Source organism: Rhinopithecus bieti, unplaced genomic scaffold, assembly GCF_001698545.2.
Source record: "Rhinopithecus bieti isolate Rb0 unplaced genomic scaffold, ASM169854v2 scaffold_6717, whole genome shotgun sequence".
NCBI classification, from domain to species: domain Eukaryota; kingdom Metazoa; phylum Chordata; class Mammalia; order Primates; family Cercopithecidae; genus Rhinopithecus; species Rhinopithecus bieti.
This window is the reverse complement of record NW_016805334.1, coordinates 107995-126042: the sequence shown is the minus strand read 5'-3', so window position 1 is coordinate 126042 and position 18048 is coordinate 107995. Positions and strand designations below refer to the sequence as shown.

Here is an 18048-nt window from a genome sequence, read left to right as displayed (position 1 = left end):
TAATCTCCTGGTGTGCCCGTTTGCTTAAAGCGCAGTATTGGGGTGGGAGTTACCCGATTTTCCGGGTGTTGTGTGTCTCAGTTCCCCTGGCTTGGAAAAGGGATTCCCTTCCCCCTTGCGCTTCCCAGGTGAGGCAATGCCTCGCCCTGCTTCAGCTCTCGCTGGTCGGGCTGCAGCAGCTGACCAGCACCAATTGTCCGGCACTCCCTAGTGAGATGACCCCAGTACCTCAGTTGAAAATGCAGACATCACTGGTGTTCTGTGTCGCTCGCACTGGGAGTTGGAGACTGGAGCTGTTCCTATTCGGCCATCTTGCTCCGCTCCTCCCCCCCCCGCCTCGTATTGCTTTTCATCAACGTTGCTTACAGAGGGTCATCTATTCTTACTTTGTCCCTCCCCACCCCTGCTAATTTTCAGGAAATGTCCTATTTCCTGTAGTTCTCTATCACTGTCTCCATTCCTTAGGCTCTCAGGTTGGGTTGCGTAACTGAATGATGCAAAATTGGTTTTGAGGAGTTGTCTTAGGGACCCGAAAATGTAACCTATAATTTGAATGAATTATATGTGGACCCTGGGATATGCTACGAACTACAGCTTTTTATTTACTCAAAAAACCTGTATTGAATACCCACTGTATACCTAGAGCTGTGTAAGTACTACATTAAGCACTCAAGATTCAAAGATGATAGATGTCTGCTCTCAAGACATTTACTAACTAGTGTGGGAGAAATAAATAACAATTATAATATTGTATGACTTGTACAACATACGGCTGTGGGAGTGCAGAGGAGGAATTCAACTCATTTGTGAGGGCTTAGAAAAGGTTTTCTGCAAGAGCCAATGTGAAACTGAATCTTAAGGGAATTAGCCAGATGGTAAATTATAAGAATATCCCAGTTTGTTCATTTACCTTATTCAGAAGACATTTTTGAGTGCCTGCTATGTGCTGAGCATGTGCTAAGTTCTATGAATATGAAACTTGGTAAGGCCCTGTTCACAATGATGGTTTTTTCTCTAGTAGACATAGTAGATAAGAAAGCAAAACATGCAATAAGTTACTGTAGTTATTGTGAAGAAGTCCATATAGGATGGATGTTCAGGTCAATTGTAGTTGAAGGGATTCAGGAAAGACTTCATAGATGAGGGAAGTCTTGTTTGAGGTGACTCCTCCAAGATGAATAAATGCTTGCCATGTGGTGAGTGAGGAGGGAACTTTCAAGCAGAATATGCAATAAGACAGGGAACAAAGGCCAAAAAACCCCCAAAAAACAAAAAAACCAAGGGTTAATCACAGAAATGCAGTGTTTTTGTCAAAGAAGTAGAGCTTAAGATGTAATGAAATTGCAGCAGGGAGCAGAAACCAGGTCATGAAAAGCCCTGCATGATCTATTAAGGAGTACAGTAAGGATCGCTTTGTATACAAAATGGGAAATAGTAAGTCTTACTTTATACTTATTCCCATAAACAGTTCAGTCTTAAGTTTCTGTGAATTCTGAATGTTGTGTGATATTCATCAGTCTGCTAAAGATTATAAATAAATGAGTGATATGATCATATTTACCTTTTATTTAGCAAGATCATCTGAGGTGCAATGTGATGGGTAGATTAGAAGAGTTAAGACTGGATGCAAGGAACCTGATTAGACAACCATTAAAGTTGACCCGATGAGATATTATTCAGTAGGGAGGATGTATAAAAAGGGAGATTTGAGAGAGAGTTAAGGAGATGGACAGGAATTCATTTGAGTGTGAGCAGTAAAAAAGTAGCAGAAAGTCTAAGAAATACCTAAGTTTCTGGCTAGAATTATTGGATAGATGGTCATCTCAGTCACTGAGAGAGAGCGAATATGGAGGGACAGAATTAGGAGGAAGGAAGTGGAGTGGGATTTATACATAATATGTGATGCCTTTGACTTTCATACAAATGAAAAAAATCCGTTAGATATACCAGACCAAAAATTCTTGCTGGACTGGCAATTTTAGGCAAATTTGGTGTTCTCTAAAAGTCTGCCATGGTTGCTCTCCACTACAATAAAATCCTAGGAAAGCAAAATTAGGGATTTCTAGTTATGATTAATTAAATTAAATTAAATTCGACTTGATTGAAATAATATTTTAAATATCCCTCTTTTAAAGGTCTAACTTGCATTATACAGGTAAGACACCCACACTCAGTGAGCCTGCTTGTTAGAAGACACAGCAAATTCAGCACTGTTATGATTGTTGTCATGGAATCCTTTCCTAACCCTTATCACTGGGTTAAATACCTGTCATATGTACTCTGTATAATTCTCTAATGTCACCTGCCTAATGTTGCTCTTATCACACTGATTGGTAATCTCACGTGAGGGTATGGACTTTTATCTTGTTTACTGTCATATCCCTGTCACCTAGCAGGTTATGTAGTACACAGATCATAGTAAATATATGTTAAATTATAGGATGGTGTATGATGTGAAAGCTATTACGCACTTTTTGAGTGCTCCCCACCACCACTTTTTTCCTGTCCCATGTATGCCTTATCCCAAGTAACCGGTGTTAAGATTCTGGCATATAACCCTCCTGTTTTTTACCTCACACATACAATTTTATGCACACATGCATGTACAATATATATAGTGTGTGTGATTGCCATTATTTTACAACTTGAAATCATATCTTGCACACTTGCCTGCATTTTGTGTTTTATCAGTAAACCCTGTAGATTATTCCAGGTCAACTAGTATTACTTAAATTTGTTCATTTTAATGATTGCATAAAACTTCATAGTGTTGATTTCCAATAATTTATTTAGTTGTTTCTCTATTGATGGATGTTTATTACCATTTCCCTGCACTATAAACAATGCTAGAGTAAGTATCCACACACATATCCTACCAGATTGTTGTGTTTTATATACTCCTCCTTACTCCAGTGTATGTACTCCTGGGAAGCTCTTCTATACATGAACAAATGTATCTTTAGTTTAGAAATAAATAATGCCAAGTTGCTTTCTTGAAAGTTTAAACCAATATATTTTTATCAGCAATTTATTAGTGCCCTTTCCTTATATCCCCTCCTGAAATTGTGTTGAATAGTTTTTTTATATGCCTCAGTAGAAATATGAAGATATGTTTCTGACTCCTGATGAGTTTATATGTCTTTTCAGTCATATGTTTGTTGGCCATTTGTATGTGCTCCTATAAGGTTCTTTTCCCATGTGGGAGGTTCTCAATTTTCTTGTTATTTTTAAAGCTGTTTCTATAGTTTAGATGTTTTCTACTATTTGTATTGTAAACATTTTTATTCACTTTTATATTTTGGTCACTGACGATGATCTTTTTTTGCCATATAATTTAAAAAATTATATATAGATATTTCTATCTTTTATACTTTTTGTGCTTTCATGGCTTAATCATGTTGCTATACTATAGAAAAAAGCTAATCATTTTTATCTATTTATCTGATATCCAGTCACATTACGACATTCTCGTATTAGTTCTAATAGAGTTCTTTTGTTTTCATTAGAGTCTCTGGGGTTTTCTAGGCATATACCATATTATCAGCAAAAGAATTTTCAATATCTTCGTTTTAACATTATATGTAATTCTTTTCTCTTAATTTATCTTAGAAAAATGTCGAAGAAGTCACATAGGAATAGAAAAAGGCATAACAGAATATAAAGAGGCAAATAAAGCCTGGAACATGAGTTACTTTAAATTATAGGTATTATTACCATTACTTAAATTAATCTTATGTTAGATAATTAAATGAGAATTAATCAGGTAATAATTTTGATAAATTGTTTTATACAGATTTAATACTATAATAGTAAAAATCAAAACTCAATGCGTCTGGGCATGGTGGCTCACGCCTGTAATCCCAGCACTTTGGGAGGCCAAGGCGAGTAGATCACTTGAGCACTTGAGGTCAGGAGTTCAAGACCAGCCTGGCCAATATGGTGAAACGCTGTCTCTACTAAAAATACAAAAATTAGATGGGTATGGTGGCACGTGCCTGTAGTCTCTGCTCCTCGGGAGGCTGAGGCAGGAGAATCACTTGAACCCTGGAGGCGGAGGTTGCAGTGAGCCAAGATTGCACTACTGCACTCCAGCCTGGGTGAGTGAGTCTCCATCTCAAAAAAAAAAAAAAAAAAATTAAAACTCAGTAGATGTATTTTGCTTTATGTAAAACCCCATTGAAAACCTAGATTAACATAAAAGATCAATCAGAGTGATTATTTGCTATATCTAGGAAATTGTCAACAGAATGCCTTTAAATGGAAAATATCTATGGCGTCTTTAAAATATTTTTTCAGGCTGGGTGCAGTGCAGTGGCTCATGCCTGTAATCCCAGCACTTTCGGAGGCTGAGGCAGGAAGATCACTTGAGCCCAGGGATTTCAGACCAGCTTTGGCAACGTGGCAAAACCCTGTCTCTATTAAAAATACAAAAAATTATCCAGGTGTGGTAGTGCACACCTGTAGTCCCACCCACTCAGGACGCTGAGGTGGAAAAATCACCTGAGCCTGGGAAGTCAAGGATGCAGGGAGCCATGATCATGCCATTGCACTCCAGCCTGGGCAACAGGAGTGAGACTCTGTCTTTAAAAAAAAAAAAATAAAATAAAATAAAATAGAAATATATATATGAATTTTAAATATATATATATATTTAAAACAACTTAATTTGCATATAACTCCAGGTCTATTTCTATTGATTCTATTTTAAAAGATTATCTAGCAAGACTGTGAAACAGAGAGCAGTGACTTAACTCCTTTGTGCTTCTTACTAGCTCTCTGATTTTGGACAGTTAGTTAACTTCTCTGAACCTTAGTAATGTCAGTGAGAGACAGTTACAATACTGTAACCTGTCCATCTTACAGAATGATTGTAAAGTTCAAATGTAATAAGATAATGTACTCATATATGAAAGTGCTTGGAGTATATAGTGCAATACAAAGGTACAGTGATGTTATTATTAGATATATAGATACCTCTGCTCTTGTCTTCTTTCTACTGAATTGACTGAGGTGCCATTTGTTTATTTATTTGTTTGTTTGTTTATTTTGAGACGAGGTCTCACTTTGTCACCCAGACTGGAGTGCAGTGATGCTATCTCAGCTCAGTGCAACCTCCGCCTCCTGGGTTCAAGTGATTCTCCTGCCTCAGCCTCCTGAGTAGCAGAGATGACAGGCACATGTTACCACACCCAGCTCATTTTTGTATTTTTAGTAGAGACAGGTTTCATTATGTTGGCCAGGCTGGTCTCGAACTCCTCTCAGGCGATCCACCCGCCTCAGCTTCCCAAAGTGCTGGATTACAGGCATGAGCTACCGCGCCTGGCCAGAGGTGCCATTTAGATAAAAAAAAAAAAAAAAAAGAAGAGCTTGATCACTTGAAGAAAAAAATCCACAGAATAGAGCTAGGCAGTACCAACATTTTCCAGGCAGGAAATTGCCCTTTGCTTTAAGATTACCTTTTAGATAGAAAGTATTCTATTGACTCTTAGAGATAGGAACGGTAAGCAGGAGTGTTAAGAGTTCATATGTGGGAAGGAGGCTTCAGATGAACTGCATAGACAACTTGTTGATTGAAACTTTACGTAGAATATTCCATGGATTTGTTTGAACATAGGTACTTTTTGCATTCTCTCTGAGTTTTGGTTTTAACTGCAGTGAAGGCTTGGTCCAGGTGTTTTTGTTTGAAGTACACTGCTAGTTCTAATTCAGCAGGTGAGACATTGGTAGTTTTAGTCAACTACTTGTTCATTTTTGAAGATAAATTTAACAATTTATTTTAACTTTTTGTTTACATTTTTGATAACAGGTAGTATTTATGAAGATTCATGTGCTAGTCATGGTCCAATGAATTTGGGAGAAATGGAGTTGGAGCCAAATTCTAACCTTGTTCTTCCCACAACACTTCTGACATTACAAGAAAATGATGTTAATTTACCAGTAGCCGCTGAAGATTTTTCCCAGGTACCAAATTAATAGCACTTATATTTTACTTAAAATGAGAATTGAAACGATATTGCCTTAGCATGGTACCCGGTCAAGAGCCAAGCCTCTGGAGTCAGATAGCTTCAAATCATGCCTCCTTTATTTCCTAACTCAAGCCTGAATATAAATCTTAGTTCACCCAAGCTGTGCCCTTGAACATATTAGCCCCTTTTAAGCCTTAATTTCCTATCTTTAAATTAAAGAATAAAAGTAATGGCCAGGTGCAATGGCTCACACTTGTAATCCCAGAAACTGTAGGAGGCCGAGACAGCTGATCACTTGAGTCCAGGAGTTTGAGACCAGCCTGGGCAATGTGGCAAAACGCCGTCTCTACAAAAAATACAAAAATTAGCTGGGCTCCTGTAGTTCCAACTACTTGGGAGGCTGACGTGGGCGGCAGATTGCTTGTGCCCGGGAGGCAGACATTGCAGTGAGAGCGGATTACACCACTGCACTCCAGCTGGATGACAGAGTGAGACTCTTGTCTCAAAAAAATGAATAAATAAATAAAACATAAAAATAATATATATAAAAGTAAGGTAGCTATTTCATTTACATCTCTGTATCTGCATACAATACCTAGCTCAGTAATTTGCATATAGTAGGTGCTTGATAAATGTTCATTACATTGAAATTTGTAAAAAGTGTTTCATAAGAAATGTATTGCATAAGAAATTTAATACTGAGTGAAGCCAATGGCCCATGCAATCTTGTGTACTGAAAAAATAGGTTAATTACTCACCAAGATGTTAATCTAAAAAAGTTCAATATTATATAGTTTTTTATTTGTATATTGGCAATTTATTACTCATTTTGAAGTAATTTATGAATAAGTCGTCATGGTATTGTGCAGCAGTACATGTGTTAAGGATGAAACCAAAAAATATGTAAGATAAAGTTTGTGAAACACATGATTATGTGGGGTTCAGTATTACCAACCTGTGACCAAGCAATGATTAGGAAAAATTAGTTAATAATGAGAAAGTATCTGTTAATAACTTCTGTATAAAAAATTTTTTTGTGTCCATGATTAGGCAAACATTTCTGGGATATGATACCAAAGGTACTATCTATGAATAATAATTTTTAAATTGATCTTATCAAAAATAAGAACTTATGTTCTTCAAAGCACAGTTAAGAGAGTTAAAAGGCAAGCCACTGACTGGGAGAAAATATTTACAAATCTCTTATCTGATCAAAGACTTGTGTTCAGAATGTATAAGGAGCTCACATAACTCAATATTAAGAAAACAAACAATCCAGTTTAAAATGAGCAATAGATTTGGACCAGTACTTTACCCAGATATATGAATGGCAAATAAGCACATAAAAAGATTCTCAGCTGGGCATGGTGGCTCACGCCTGTAAGCCCAGCACTTTGGGAGGCTGAAGAAGGTGGATCATGAGGTAAAGAGATCGAGACCATCCTGGCCAACATGGTGAAACCCCGTCTCTACTAAAAATACAAAAATTAGCTGGGTGTGGTGGCTTGTACCTGTAGTCCCAGCTACTTGGGAGGCTGAAGCAGGAGAATCACTTGAACCCGGGAGGTGGAGGTTGCAGTGAGCCAAGATCGTGCCACTGCACTCCAGCCTGGTGACAGACCAAGACTCTGTCTCAAAGAAAAAAAAAAAAAAAAAAGATTCTCAGCAGAGTTAGTCATTAGGAAAATGCAAAATAAAACCACAATGAGCTACCACTACACATCCATTAGAATATTTAATATCTAAAAGACTGTCACGCCAAATGTCAGCAAGGATGTGGAGCAACTGAACTCTCATACTTGGCTGATTGGGAATGTAAAACGATCCGACCCCTATGGAAAAGAGCTTGGCCATTTCTTAAAAAATACACACCCACCATATGAACCATGCATTTCACTCCTAGTTTCTCAAGAGAACTAAAACATATATTTACACAAAGACATGTACATGAATGTTATACAACTTTATATTTGTCGTAACCAAAAACTGGAAACAACACAATGTCCATCAACTGGTAAATGGACAAATTGTGGTGTATCCTGTACAGTGGAATGCTTAGCAATCAAAAGGCATGAACTATGAATACAAACAATAACATGGATGGTTCTTACAAAAGTTATGTTCAGTAAAGAAGCCATACCAAAAACGAACAAAAAAAATCACTCTGATTTTATTTATATAAAATTTTAGAGAATGCAAACTAATTTATAGTAATAGAAAGCATTTCGGTTCTTTTGGGCACGGTAGGAGGTAGAGGTGGGAAGGGCAAGAGAGAGAAGATAAAAGGGTGTGAGAAAACTTTTGAGATTGATGGATGTGTTTATTGTATTGTCTTGATTGTGGTGATGGTTTCCTGGGTTTATAGGTAGGTCAAAACAGCAAATTGGACACTTTAGATATGTGCAGTTTATTGTCTGTTATGTATATCTCAATAAAACTTTCAAAATAAAAGTTTACTTCCTTTTAATTGATGGCTTGTTTTAGAATAAAACTATAAAGTGTTACCAGAAGAATGGGCCTCAAAAAATTCCTTTGTTAGATTTCTTTAGCTGACAGGGATGTATGGTTAGTAATAATGGCACACATTTATAGTGCTAAATGCTGTTCTAAGTTTTTTACCTATTTTAACTCATTTAATCCTTATAACAGCCTAATGAGGTAGTTATTATTATCCCTATTTCATGAATGAGGAAATTGAGGTATTAAGCAGTTAAATAACTTCCCCAAGGTCAAAGCTAGAAAATGCCTTACCCAGATTTGAACACAGGCAGGTTAGCTCCTGTGTTCATAGCTCTTATTTGCTGTGAGTAAGCAAGGAAACCACTAGAAACGTTCAAAGTCTCAGCAGCCAGAGCCAGAGGTAGTCCTAGTACCCATCTTAGAAATACACACCAAGATAATATTTCCTTCGAGGCAGAAACATACATGACTAACAGCTCTAAACTTGAAAGACCAGAGTTAAGGCTAGTTATTATTACTGCCCCTTAGAGCTACTCATTTTTACCCCTAGATAAAGAGGATGCTTGTCAAAGGTGCAGTGATTACATTGTGTCCATGTGGACAGATGTTTCAGATTCTTCTGTGGTTGTGTTTATTGACAAGGGTTCAGGGATTTCTTTTTAAGTTCCTGTTAAAGCTTTTTTCAGGGGCTCCTGTAATAGCTGTTTTCAGGGGCTCTTTATAATTAAGCTCATAAAACAGGAAAGAGAAGAAAGAAAATCACACAATTTGTGATGTGTGATTATGAAGAGATTTATGACTACTGTAAATTTCAAATTTGATTATGTTATAGGTAAGGGAGAGAGATGATAGTGCTTATGATGGAGCGTATGTTTCTTGAATGGCAAATGGAACATAACAATACCTACTCACACTTCTGAGAATTAAATGATGTTACTATATATAAAAGCTCTTCAAAAATTGCAGTGCATTATGCAGATTTTCATTTTATGCAAAAAGTGGTTATATGGAAGAGTTTGCTGCCAAATTAAGTTCTTATCCTGTCTAAATCCATTATATGTATATAAAGTAGTTTGATTCATAAGTAGCTCTGAGTTTTCTAATAAAAATAGAAATGACTTGAATATTTGAAATCTGTATATATGATCCAAATCTTTTAAAGTTTTTTTTTTGCAACATCTTTTCTTTTGTGATATGTACCTCATCACCTATTTATTGGTAGAAGTGCTAATACATAAATGGCAATAAAAAGCAACTAGACAGCAAGCATATTATTAAAATTTGATAAACACTTGAATAATTTGACTTCTCAGATTTTTTAAGTAACTACAAATATTATGACTTCATATCTTTAATTATTTAGTACCGACAAAAGCGAAATCAGGATGTTAAGCAAGTTGAACACAAGCCATCACAAAGTTACCTACATGTTACAAATAAATCTGATATTGCACCATCACAACAACAAGGTAAGACTTGTTTTTATGTAGTAATATGATAGTTTGATACTTGTCTGGATATTGAACAAATATGAGAATTCTTTACTTTTGTATACATCCCACTGCTCTCTAGGTTTTTGTTTTCTTTTGTTTTCTCTTATTTAGTCCATTTAGATGAAGAATCGGTATTGTATTTCACTATAAATTAGTTTGTTCTTTTTACCAGTAAACAGTATTTCTAGTGGATTTTTAAAACTCTTAGCTGGTGTCTTTCCTTTACCCTTACCTTTTAGTTCTTGTTCAATTGAATACCAAGGTCTTTTTATCTGTACATAGGTCTGTTTGAAATTATAATATGTTAAAGACAGGAATTATGGCTGTTAATATGCTTTGTAAAGTACATTATTTAGTGCATGGTGTTGTTGACCAAGTATAACTTAAAAACAATTGCCTCTCATGTTACATACTATTGATATGGATGACCTTAACTGTTGTTTATCGAACTTGTGTGGTTACCTTTCATTCCAGCATGCAAGCATTTTGATATTGTCTCTATGTTTCTGCAAGGCTGTTGGCCTCGTGCTTTGTTTGCCATCTTGCTTCTTAGTTATTTACATTTTATATAACCTAAAATCTGAAATTTTACAGTAGAAATTAAGATATCTTCTGTTTAAAAACTTTCTGCCACAATCCTGGAAGAAGTATTAGGAATATTTTGAGAAGTGGAATTTTTCTTTTTTGCTTTTATAACTGTGATTTTATTTAATTTTCAAATAATACTTAATTGAGCAAATACATATCATTGAATGTCAGTATAATTGCAAATGTAACTATGCATTTGTTGTTTTGGGAAGGACCTAAATGAGGATGTGCTCAAGATAGTAAGATTATGCCAGTTAAGGTTTGGGTTTTCACTCTTCCATTTGTTGCCTATTCACCTCTTGCTCCAAGTTTTCAGAACTTTGTCCTCCTGACCCTTTTTTTCTTTTAACCTCATCATAGTAGGTTAATGTTAATGTACTGTGGAAAATTGCCTATAAAACTCTTCTTATGGTGATTTAAAAATTAATCATGATAGTATATCGATATGGGCAGATACATGTTTCTCAGGTAATGTGAGAATTTACTTCTTGTTCTTCTACTGAGTCTTCATTTATGAACTATCCTTCACAGTCAATGATAGTTTCTTTAATGTTTTAAAATCAATCATTTTGACATAAATGAATTTCATTTTCTTGGGGATATTGTATGTAATGAAATAATTATTTTTCTCAGCTGATAGGAAAATATCTCTGGTAAAATGTTAGCTGGTGGAAGGAAGTTTTATGTGGAAAGGGTTTACAACAGTTGGATTTAACACATTTGAAATGTTTTGCATTGAATTTTACATCTAATACAAAAGTTAGGAGAGCAGACCTCTACCAGCCTTGACTAAGACAAATAAATAGCAGTGGGCTATAAAGAGAGCATTTTAAATACAGGCCAAGTCTTTCACTCTATAATGATACATATCCTTATACTGAAAATTTCTTGAATGAATATGATTGCCTTGGCAAATATAGTCAGTTATGACTTTTTTCCCATAGATTTTGTGGGTTTTATTTTTTTTTTTCTCTGATGAAACTCTGAGACATTGCCAGATGTTCCAGAAAATAGAAGTCAGAGTGCCAAAATAATTCTCTGGAGCTCTCAGGACTTTGGGTGACCTTGAAGGAATTCAATCCTCTCATACATAGAAACCTTGAAGATAATGAAGGAAATTCACCTTATCACAAGGGAATTAAAACCACATCTTTTCTAGCAGATAAATGCTTCCAAGAATACTAGAACCCCAAATTTTGGGGTACTGGCATAAACATCAGTGGGATAGAATAGAGAATTCAAAAAGAAGTCCACACATTTATGATCAGTTGATCAATTGATTTTTATAAATGGGAAAGACAATTCAATGGAGAAAGGATAATCTTTTCAACAAATGGTGTTTGGACAGAGCTCATCTATATACAAAAGAATGAACCTCAATCTGCATTTCACAAACATACAAAAATGAGCTAAAACATGGATCATAGATCTAAATGTAAAGCCTAAAACTACAAAACTTCTAGAAGAAAATATAGGAGAAAATTTTTCTTTGTGACCTTTGGTTGGGCAGAGATTTCTAAGATATTGCAGAAACTGTTGATAACTGGACTTAATCAAAATAAAAATTTCTGTTCTTCAAAAGACAGTGTTAAGAGAATGAAAAAGGACAAATCACAGACTGGAAGAAAATATTTGCAAATTTGCTTTCTGATGAAGTAGTTATGTCCAGAATATATTTTTAAACCTTACAAAACTCAGCACTAGGAAAACAAACAACTCAATTTTTAAAATGAATAAAAGATTTGAACAGATACTTCACCAAAAAAGATATTTGTATGGCAAATAAGCACATGGAAAATTAATTGTTCAATATCGTTAGTAATTGGGAAGATGCAAATTAAAAATTAAATACTGCTAAATACCCATTAGGTTGACTAAAAGCAAAGAAACTGATACTACCACATGTTGGTGAGGATATAGATCAATTCTAATTCTGATACATTGCTGGTGGGAATGAAGAATGCAACATGCACCTTGGAAAACTGTTTGACAGTTTCTTATAAAATTAAGCATAAATTTACCATATGACTCAGCAGTCCATTGCCTGTGTATTCACTCAAGAGCAGTGAAAACTTATTTTCGCACAAAACCTGTATTCAAAACTTTTTAGCAGTTTCCTTTATAATTACCCCAAACTGGAATCAACCAAAATATCCTTCAACAAGTAAATGGATAAACAATCTGTGTGATACATTCATACAATGGAATAGTACTCAGCAATGAAAAGACATGAACTGCTGATACACACACAACAGCACAGATGAATCTCAGTTGCATTAAATGTAGTGAAAGAAGTTAAAAGGCTACGTACTGTATGATTCCATTTATATGGAAAAGGCAAAATTTGTTGGAAAAGGCAAAACTATAGATATGGAGAACAGGTCAGTGGTTGCCTCGAAGAAGAGTTTGACAACAAATGACAGGAGGGAACTTTTTTCCATTGTGATGGAAATAGTATATATCTTGATTGGGGTAGTGTCTATATAACTATGAATTTTTCAATGGTTAGTCTTACTGGTTATAAATTATACTTCAATAAAATGGTGTACATATTACCGAGTTTATGACACTTCCTTTGCTTATTATGAATTTTCTTAATTAGCTTGTACTAAAAGCTTATCACTTGGGAAGGTATAAAAGGTTTTGTTGTTAAAAGTGTGTAAATGTGACACTGTATTACATTTATTTACTCTTATATCTTTTCTTATGTTAACACTTTAGGAGGAGATAGTTTGACATATTTTATAATACATTATATCTTCAATACAATGTAAATTGGATTTTAGGTGTTTATTTAAAATACATTCCATTTAGACTAGAAGTCTGAAACATTTATGTTTTATAATTAATAGTTACTAACTAGAAACAAAGAAAAATTGTATGTGCTAATAAATCTACAGTGGAAATACTCTTGTTTAAAATTTTCTTGTTTAGATTTCAGAAAGGGAAGAACTGTCAGTTCAAAACTTGTGTTTTCACTGGCACATCCAATATAATGTGTAATCAACCCAGTTTAACTCAGTAAATATTAATTGAGGGCCCTCCACACTCTACGCTTCTAAGCTTCAATGCCTTTCTGCATTATCTTCTTTCCACCCAGAGTTTCCTTCTCTCCCCACTTTTATATGCCTACAAATTACTTATTCTTCAACATTCAGCTCCATCTTTGAGTCCTTACTGAACCTCCAATTGAGAACGTCTTATTCATTTTAACCCACTCTCTTTCCTTAGCTCTTTTCTGCCTTGAACATAATCATAATCTTAACAATAGATTTTGGCTGGGCACAGTGGCTCACACCTATAATCTCAACACTTTGAGAGACTGAGGCGGGTGGATCACTTGAGGTCAGGAGTTCGAGACTAGCCTGGCCAACATGGCGAAACCCCATCTCTACTAAAAATACAAAAATTAGCAGGACGTGGTAGCACATGCCTGTGGTCCCAGCTACTTGGGAAACTGAGACATAAGAACTGCTTAAGCCTAGGAGACGGGAGTTGCAGTGAGCTGAGATCACACCACTGCACTCCAGTTTGGATGACAGAGTGAGACGCTGTCTCAAAACCAAAACAAAACAAAAAACAGGGGAATACATTTACCAGAGATTTGCTAGGTGCGTTCTATGTCATTATTTCATTTATTCATCACAATACCATGCCATGCAGGTAGTTTTGTTTGTTTTATAGAGACAGAGTCTCACTGTCACCCAGGCTGGAGTGCAGGGGTATGATCGTAGTTCATTTCATCCTCAACCTCCTGGGCTCAGGCAATCTTCCTGCCTCAACTTCCAAGTAGCTAGGACTGTAGGTGTGTGCCATCATGCCTGGCTCAGGTAGTTTTATTCCTGTTTTACAAGAGAGAATGATAAGATTCATGAAGGTTAACTAATTTTCCCAAAGCACACAATATAGAAAATGAAGATCTGGAATTCCAGCCCAGATCGACTCAATTGCAAAGCTGATGCTATACTATTTATTGAATACGCATTTAACAAATATTTATCGTGTGACTTAACAGCTTGTTGACAAGAGCTGCTTTTACCATCTCTGTATTCCCTGGACTGATTATTTAATATTCCAAAGAAAGTGATATATGGGATAGTTTTGTGATTTGTTTTTAAGATATGTTATCTGTTTCTTATTTAAGAGAGCTTGTTTCCCAGTGTAGCACTTTGGTGATCAGTAAATACTCATGGAATTGAATTTGATGATTATATCATTTGCTATTAACCCCAAACAACATTTAATTCTGTTATTTAGTAATAAGACGGAAGAAGGAAGGGAAGAGAAAAATGAGAATATTTCATTACAATAATTTTTCCATTACTGTCTCTTTTAATGTAGACAGTGGTGCAAACAGCCACAGTGGACTAATCTAAAGTGATTTTTATTTGCTTTTCCAAAAGATTGATTTCTTTTATAGTATTAACATAAATTTTTATTGTTTGAGGACGTAATAGTTGAATAGAGGGTAGGGGCAGCCAAGAATATGCCCAAGGGTGGGGAAAATTAAATCAGCTTAGATATTAGTTCATGGGCAATCTTTTTGAACTTTACATGAGAGAGAAAAATAGTGTGGACATTCATTCACTCTTTCTTTTAAATTGAGATATAATTCACATACTGTAAAATTCTCCCTTTTAAATTCTCAGTGGTTTTAGTATATTCAAAAGTTGCTGAATTATCATCACTTTCTAATTCCAGAACATTTTCTTCACCCTAAAAAGAAACTCCATATCTATTAGTAATTATTTTCCATTCTGCCCCATCCCTGTCAACCACTAATCTACCTTCTGTCTCTATGGATTTCTCTATGCTGGACATTTCATATAAGTAGAATCATACACAAGATGTGGTTTTTCTTTTTGGCTTCTTTCACTTAACATAATGTTTTCTTTTAGTTTTTTGGGTTTGTTGTTGTTGTTGTTGTTGTTGTTGAGACAGAATTTTGTTCTGTTACCCAGGCTGGAGTGCAGTAATGTGATCATGGCCCACTGCAGCCTCTGACCTCCCGGGCACAAGCAATTTTCCCACCTCAGCCTCCTGAGTAGCTGGGATGGCAGGTGTGTGCCACCATGCGCAGCTAATTTTGTTTTCATTTTTTGTAGAGACAAGGTCTCACTCTGTTGTTCAGGCTGGTCTTGAACTCCTGAGTTCAAGCAATCTGCCCACCTCAGCCTCCCAAAGTGCAGGGATTACAAGTGTGAGCCACCACACCTGGCAACATAATGTTTTCAAGGTCCATTCATGTTGTAGCAGATATCATTACTTTATTCCTTTTTATAGCTGAATAATATTCCATTGTGCATTCATTCTTAGGTTAATCTTTTTTAGCATCCCTTTACATAAAGTACCATAGAAAGTGCTGCGGCCCTAGAGAGATGGATAAAACAAAGCATCTGCTCTCCAGGGATAAAAGGAAGAAAGGCCATTTTGTGAAGAGATGAAGACTGAGCGGTTGTGGCCGCCTGCCAACTTCGAGCAGCAGTCGGCTTCTCCGCATAGAACCCGGGAGTAGGAGTCTCAGATTCGAATCTCTTCTGCCTCCCCACTTCTGTGAGATTTTTGTGATCTTCAGCTACGTTTGCGGCTTTGTGAGAAGCCTCATCATCTAACACAGTGGCCAGCAACATTACCGACAAGACAGATCCTCACTCCATGAACTCCCGTGTGTTCATTGGGAATCTCAACACTCTTGTGCTCAAGAAATCTGATGTGGAGGCAATCTTTTTGAAGTATGGCAAAATTGTGGGCTGCTCTGTTCATAAGGACTTTGCCTTCGTTCAATGTGTTAATGAGAGAAATGCCAAGGCTGCTGTAGGCGGAGATGTACAGCTCCTCTTTTGACTTGGACCATGACTTTCAGCGGGATTATGATGATAGGGTGTACAATTACCCAGCCCGTGTTCCTCCTCCTTCTATTGCTCGGACTGTAGTGCCCTCGAAATGTCAGTGTGTATCAGGAAACACCTCACGAAGGGGAAAAAGTGGCTGCAATTTTAAGAGAGGAAAGCGAGGATCTTCCAAGTCTGGAAAGTTGAAAGGAGATGACCTTCAGGCCATTAAGAAAGAATTGACCCAGATAAAACAAAAAGTGAATTCTCTCTTAGAAAACTTGGAAAAAAATTGAAAAGGAACACAGGAAACAAGCAGTAGAGATAAAGAATGATAAGTCAGAAGGGGAGCACAGCAGCAGTTCCATGAAGAACGATGAGACTAATATGAAGATGGAGTCTGAGGTGGGTGCAGATGACTTTGCTGAGGAGGGGGTCCTGCTGGATGATGATGACAATGAAGATTGGGAGATGACCAACTGGAGTTGACCAAGGATGATGAAAAAGAGGCTGAAGAAGGAGAGGATGACAGAGACAGTGCCAATGGTGAAGATGACTAAGCACAGAGTGGGGTTTAGAAATCTTACCCCATTATTTCTTTACGTGGGTGCTTGTCTAAAATCAAATTTTTCACCAGATCCTCTCCCGTAGTATCTTCAGCACATGCTCACTGTTCTCCCAATCCTTGTCCTTCCCATGTTCATTAATTCATATTGCCCTGCGCCTGGTTCTATTTTCACCTCATTTGACCCTCCTAATAGTTTTGTTAAGTCTTACCCTGTAAATTTTGCTTTTAATTTTGATACCTCTTTATGACTTAACAATAAAAAGGATATATAGTTTTTATCAACTGTCTCCAAAATAATCTCTTGTTATGCAGGGAGTACAGTTCTTTTCATTCATACATAAGTTCAGTAATTGCTTCCCTAACTGCAAAGGCAATCTCCTTTAGTTGAGTAGCTCCTGAAAGCAGCTTTGAGTTAGAAGTATGTATATTACACCCCCACATTAGTGTGCTGTGTGAGGCAGTTCAACACAAATGCAACAACGTATTTTTGTGAATGAGAGCTGGCATGTCAAATGCATCCTCTAGAAAAATAATTAGTGTTATAGTCTTAAGATTTGTTTCTAGAGTTGATACTGTGGGTTATTTTTGTGAACACCCTGATGTTTGGGACCTTTTTTTCTCAAAAGAAACAAGTCCAAATTAAACCAGGAAAAAAAAAAAGAAGAAGAAGAAGAAGAAGGAGAAGGAGAAGGAGAAGGAGAAGGAGAAGGAGAAGAAGAAGAAGAAAGGGGTAGTTGAGAAGGATAATTTCTTTAAAACACTGCATCTCAGAAATAATTTGTTAGAATACTATTAAATATGAAAAGACAAACATCTTTCTATAATTATACTGTCAACTTGTCATCTTTTCTTATGGTGCTGAAAATAAACGTGGCAACAAGTGTGTTAGGTCAACTTGCAGATTGTTTTTATGTATATACATTTCTTACATTTTGTGTGAGGATGTTTGGATGAGAGAGGCATAATCCATATGAGAAAAAATATTTCCCTGGTGTAATAATGGATTTTTAAACATAGGTGATTATTTTAACTGTTCCAGTGTGAAAGGATTTATACTTTTGATTTAAGAGATAGAATATATATATGCATATCTCTCTATATATAATGTCTATATCTATGTTTTATATATATATATATATATA

General features: G+C 36.0%; 1 protein-coding gene and 1 pseudogene across 1 annotated transcript in view; both read left to right on the top strand.

Moving 5' to 3' along the window:
* KIAA0586 (KIAA0586 ortholog) overlaps positions 1–18048 on the top strand; it is a 132802-nt gene that overhangs the window by 87254 nt on the left and 27500 nt on the right. Inside the window, 2 exon segments of the mRNA XM_017872202.1 lie at positions 5807–5961; positions 9790–9895. Of these exon segments, the coding sequence (XP_017727691.1) occupies positions 5807–5961; positions 9790–9895 (261 nt within the window).
* On the top strand, positions 15835–17526 carry LOC108529718 (heterogeneous nuclear ribonucleoprotein C pseudogene; annotated as a pseudogene).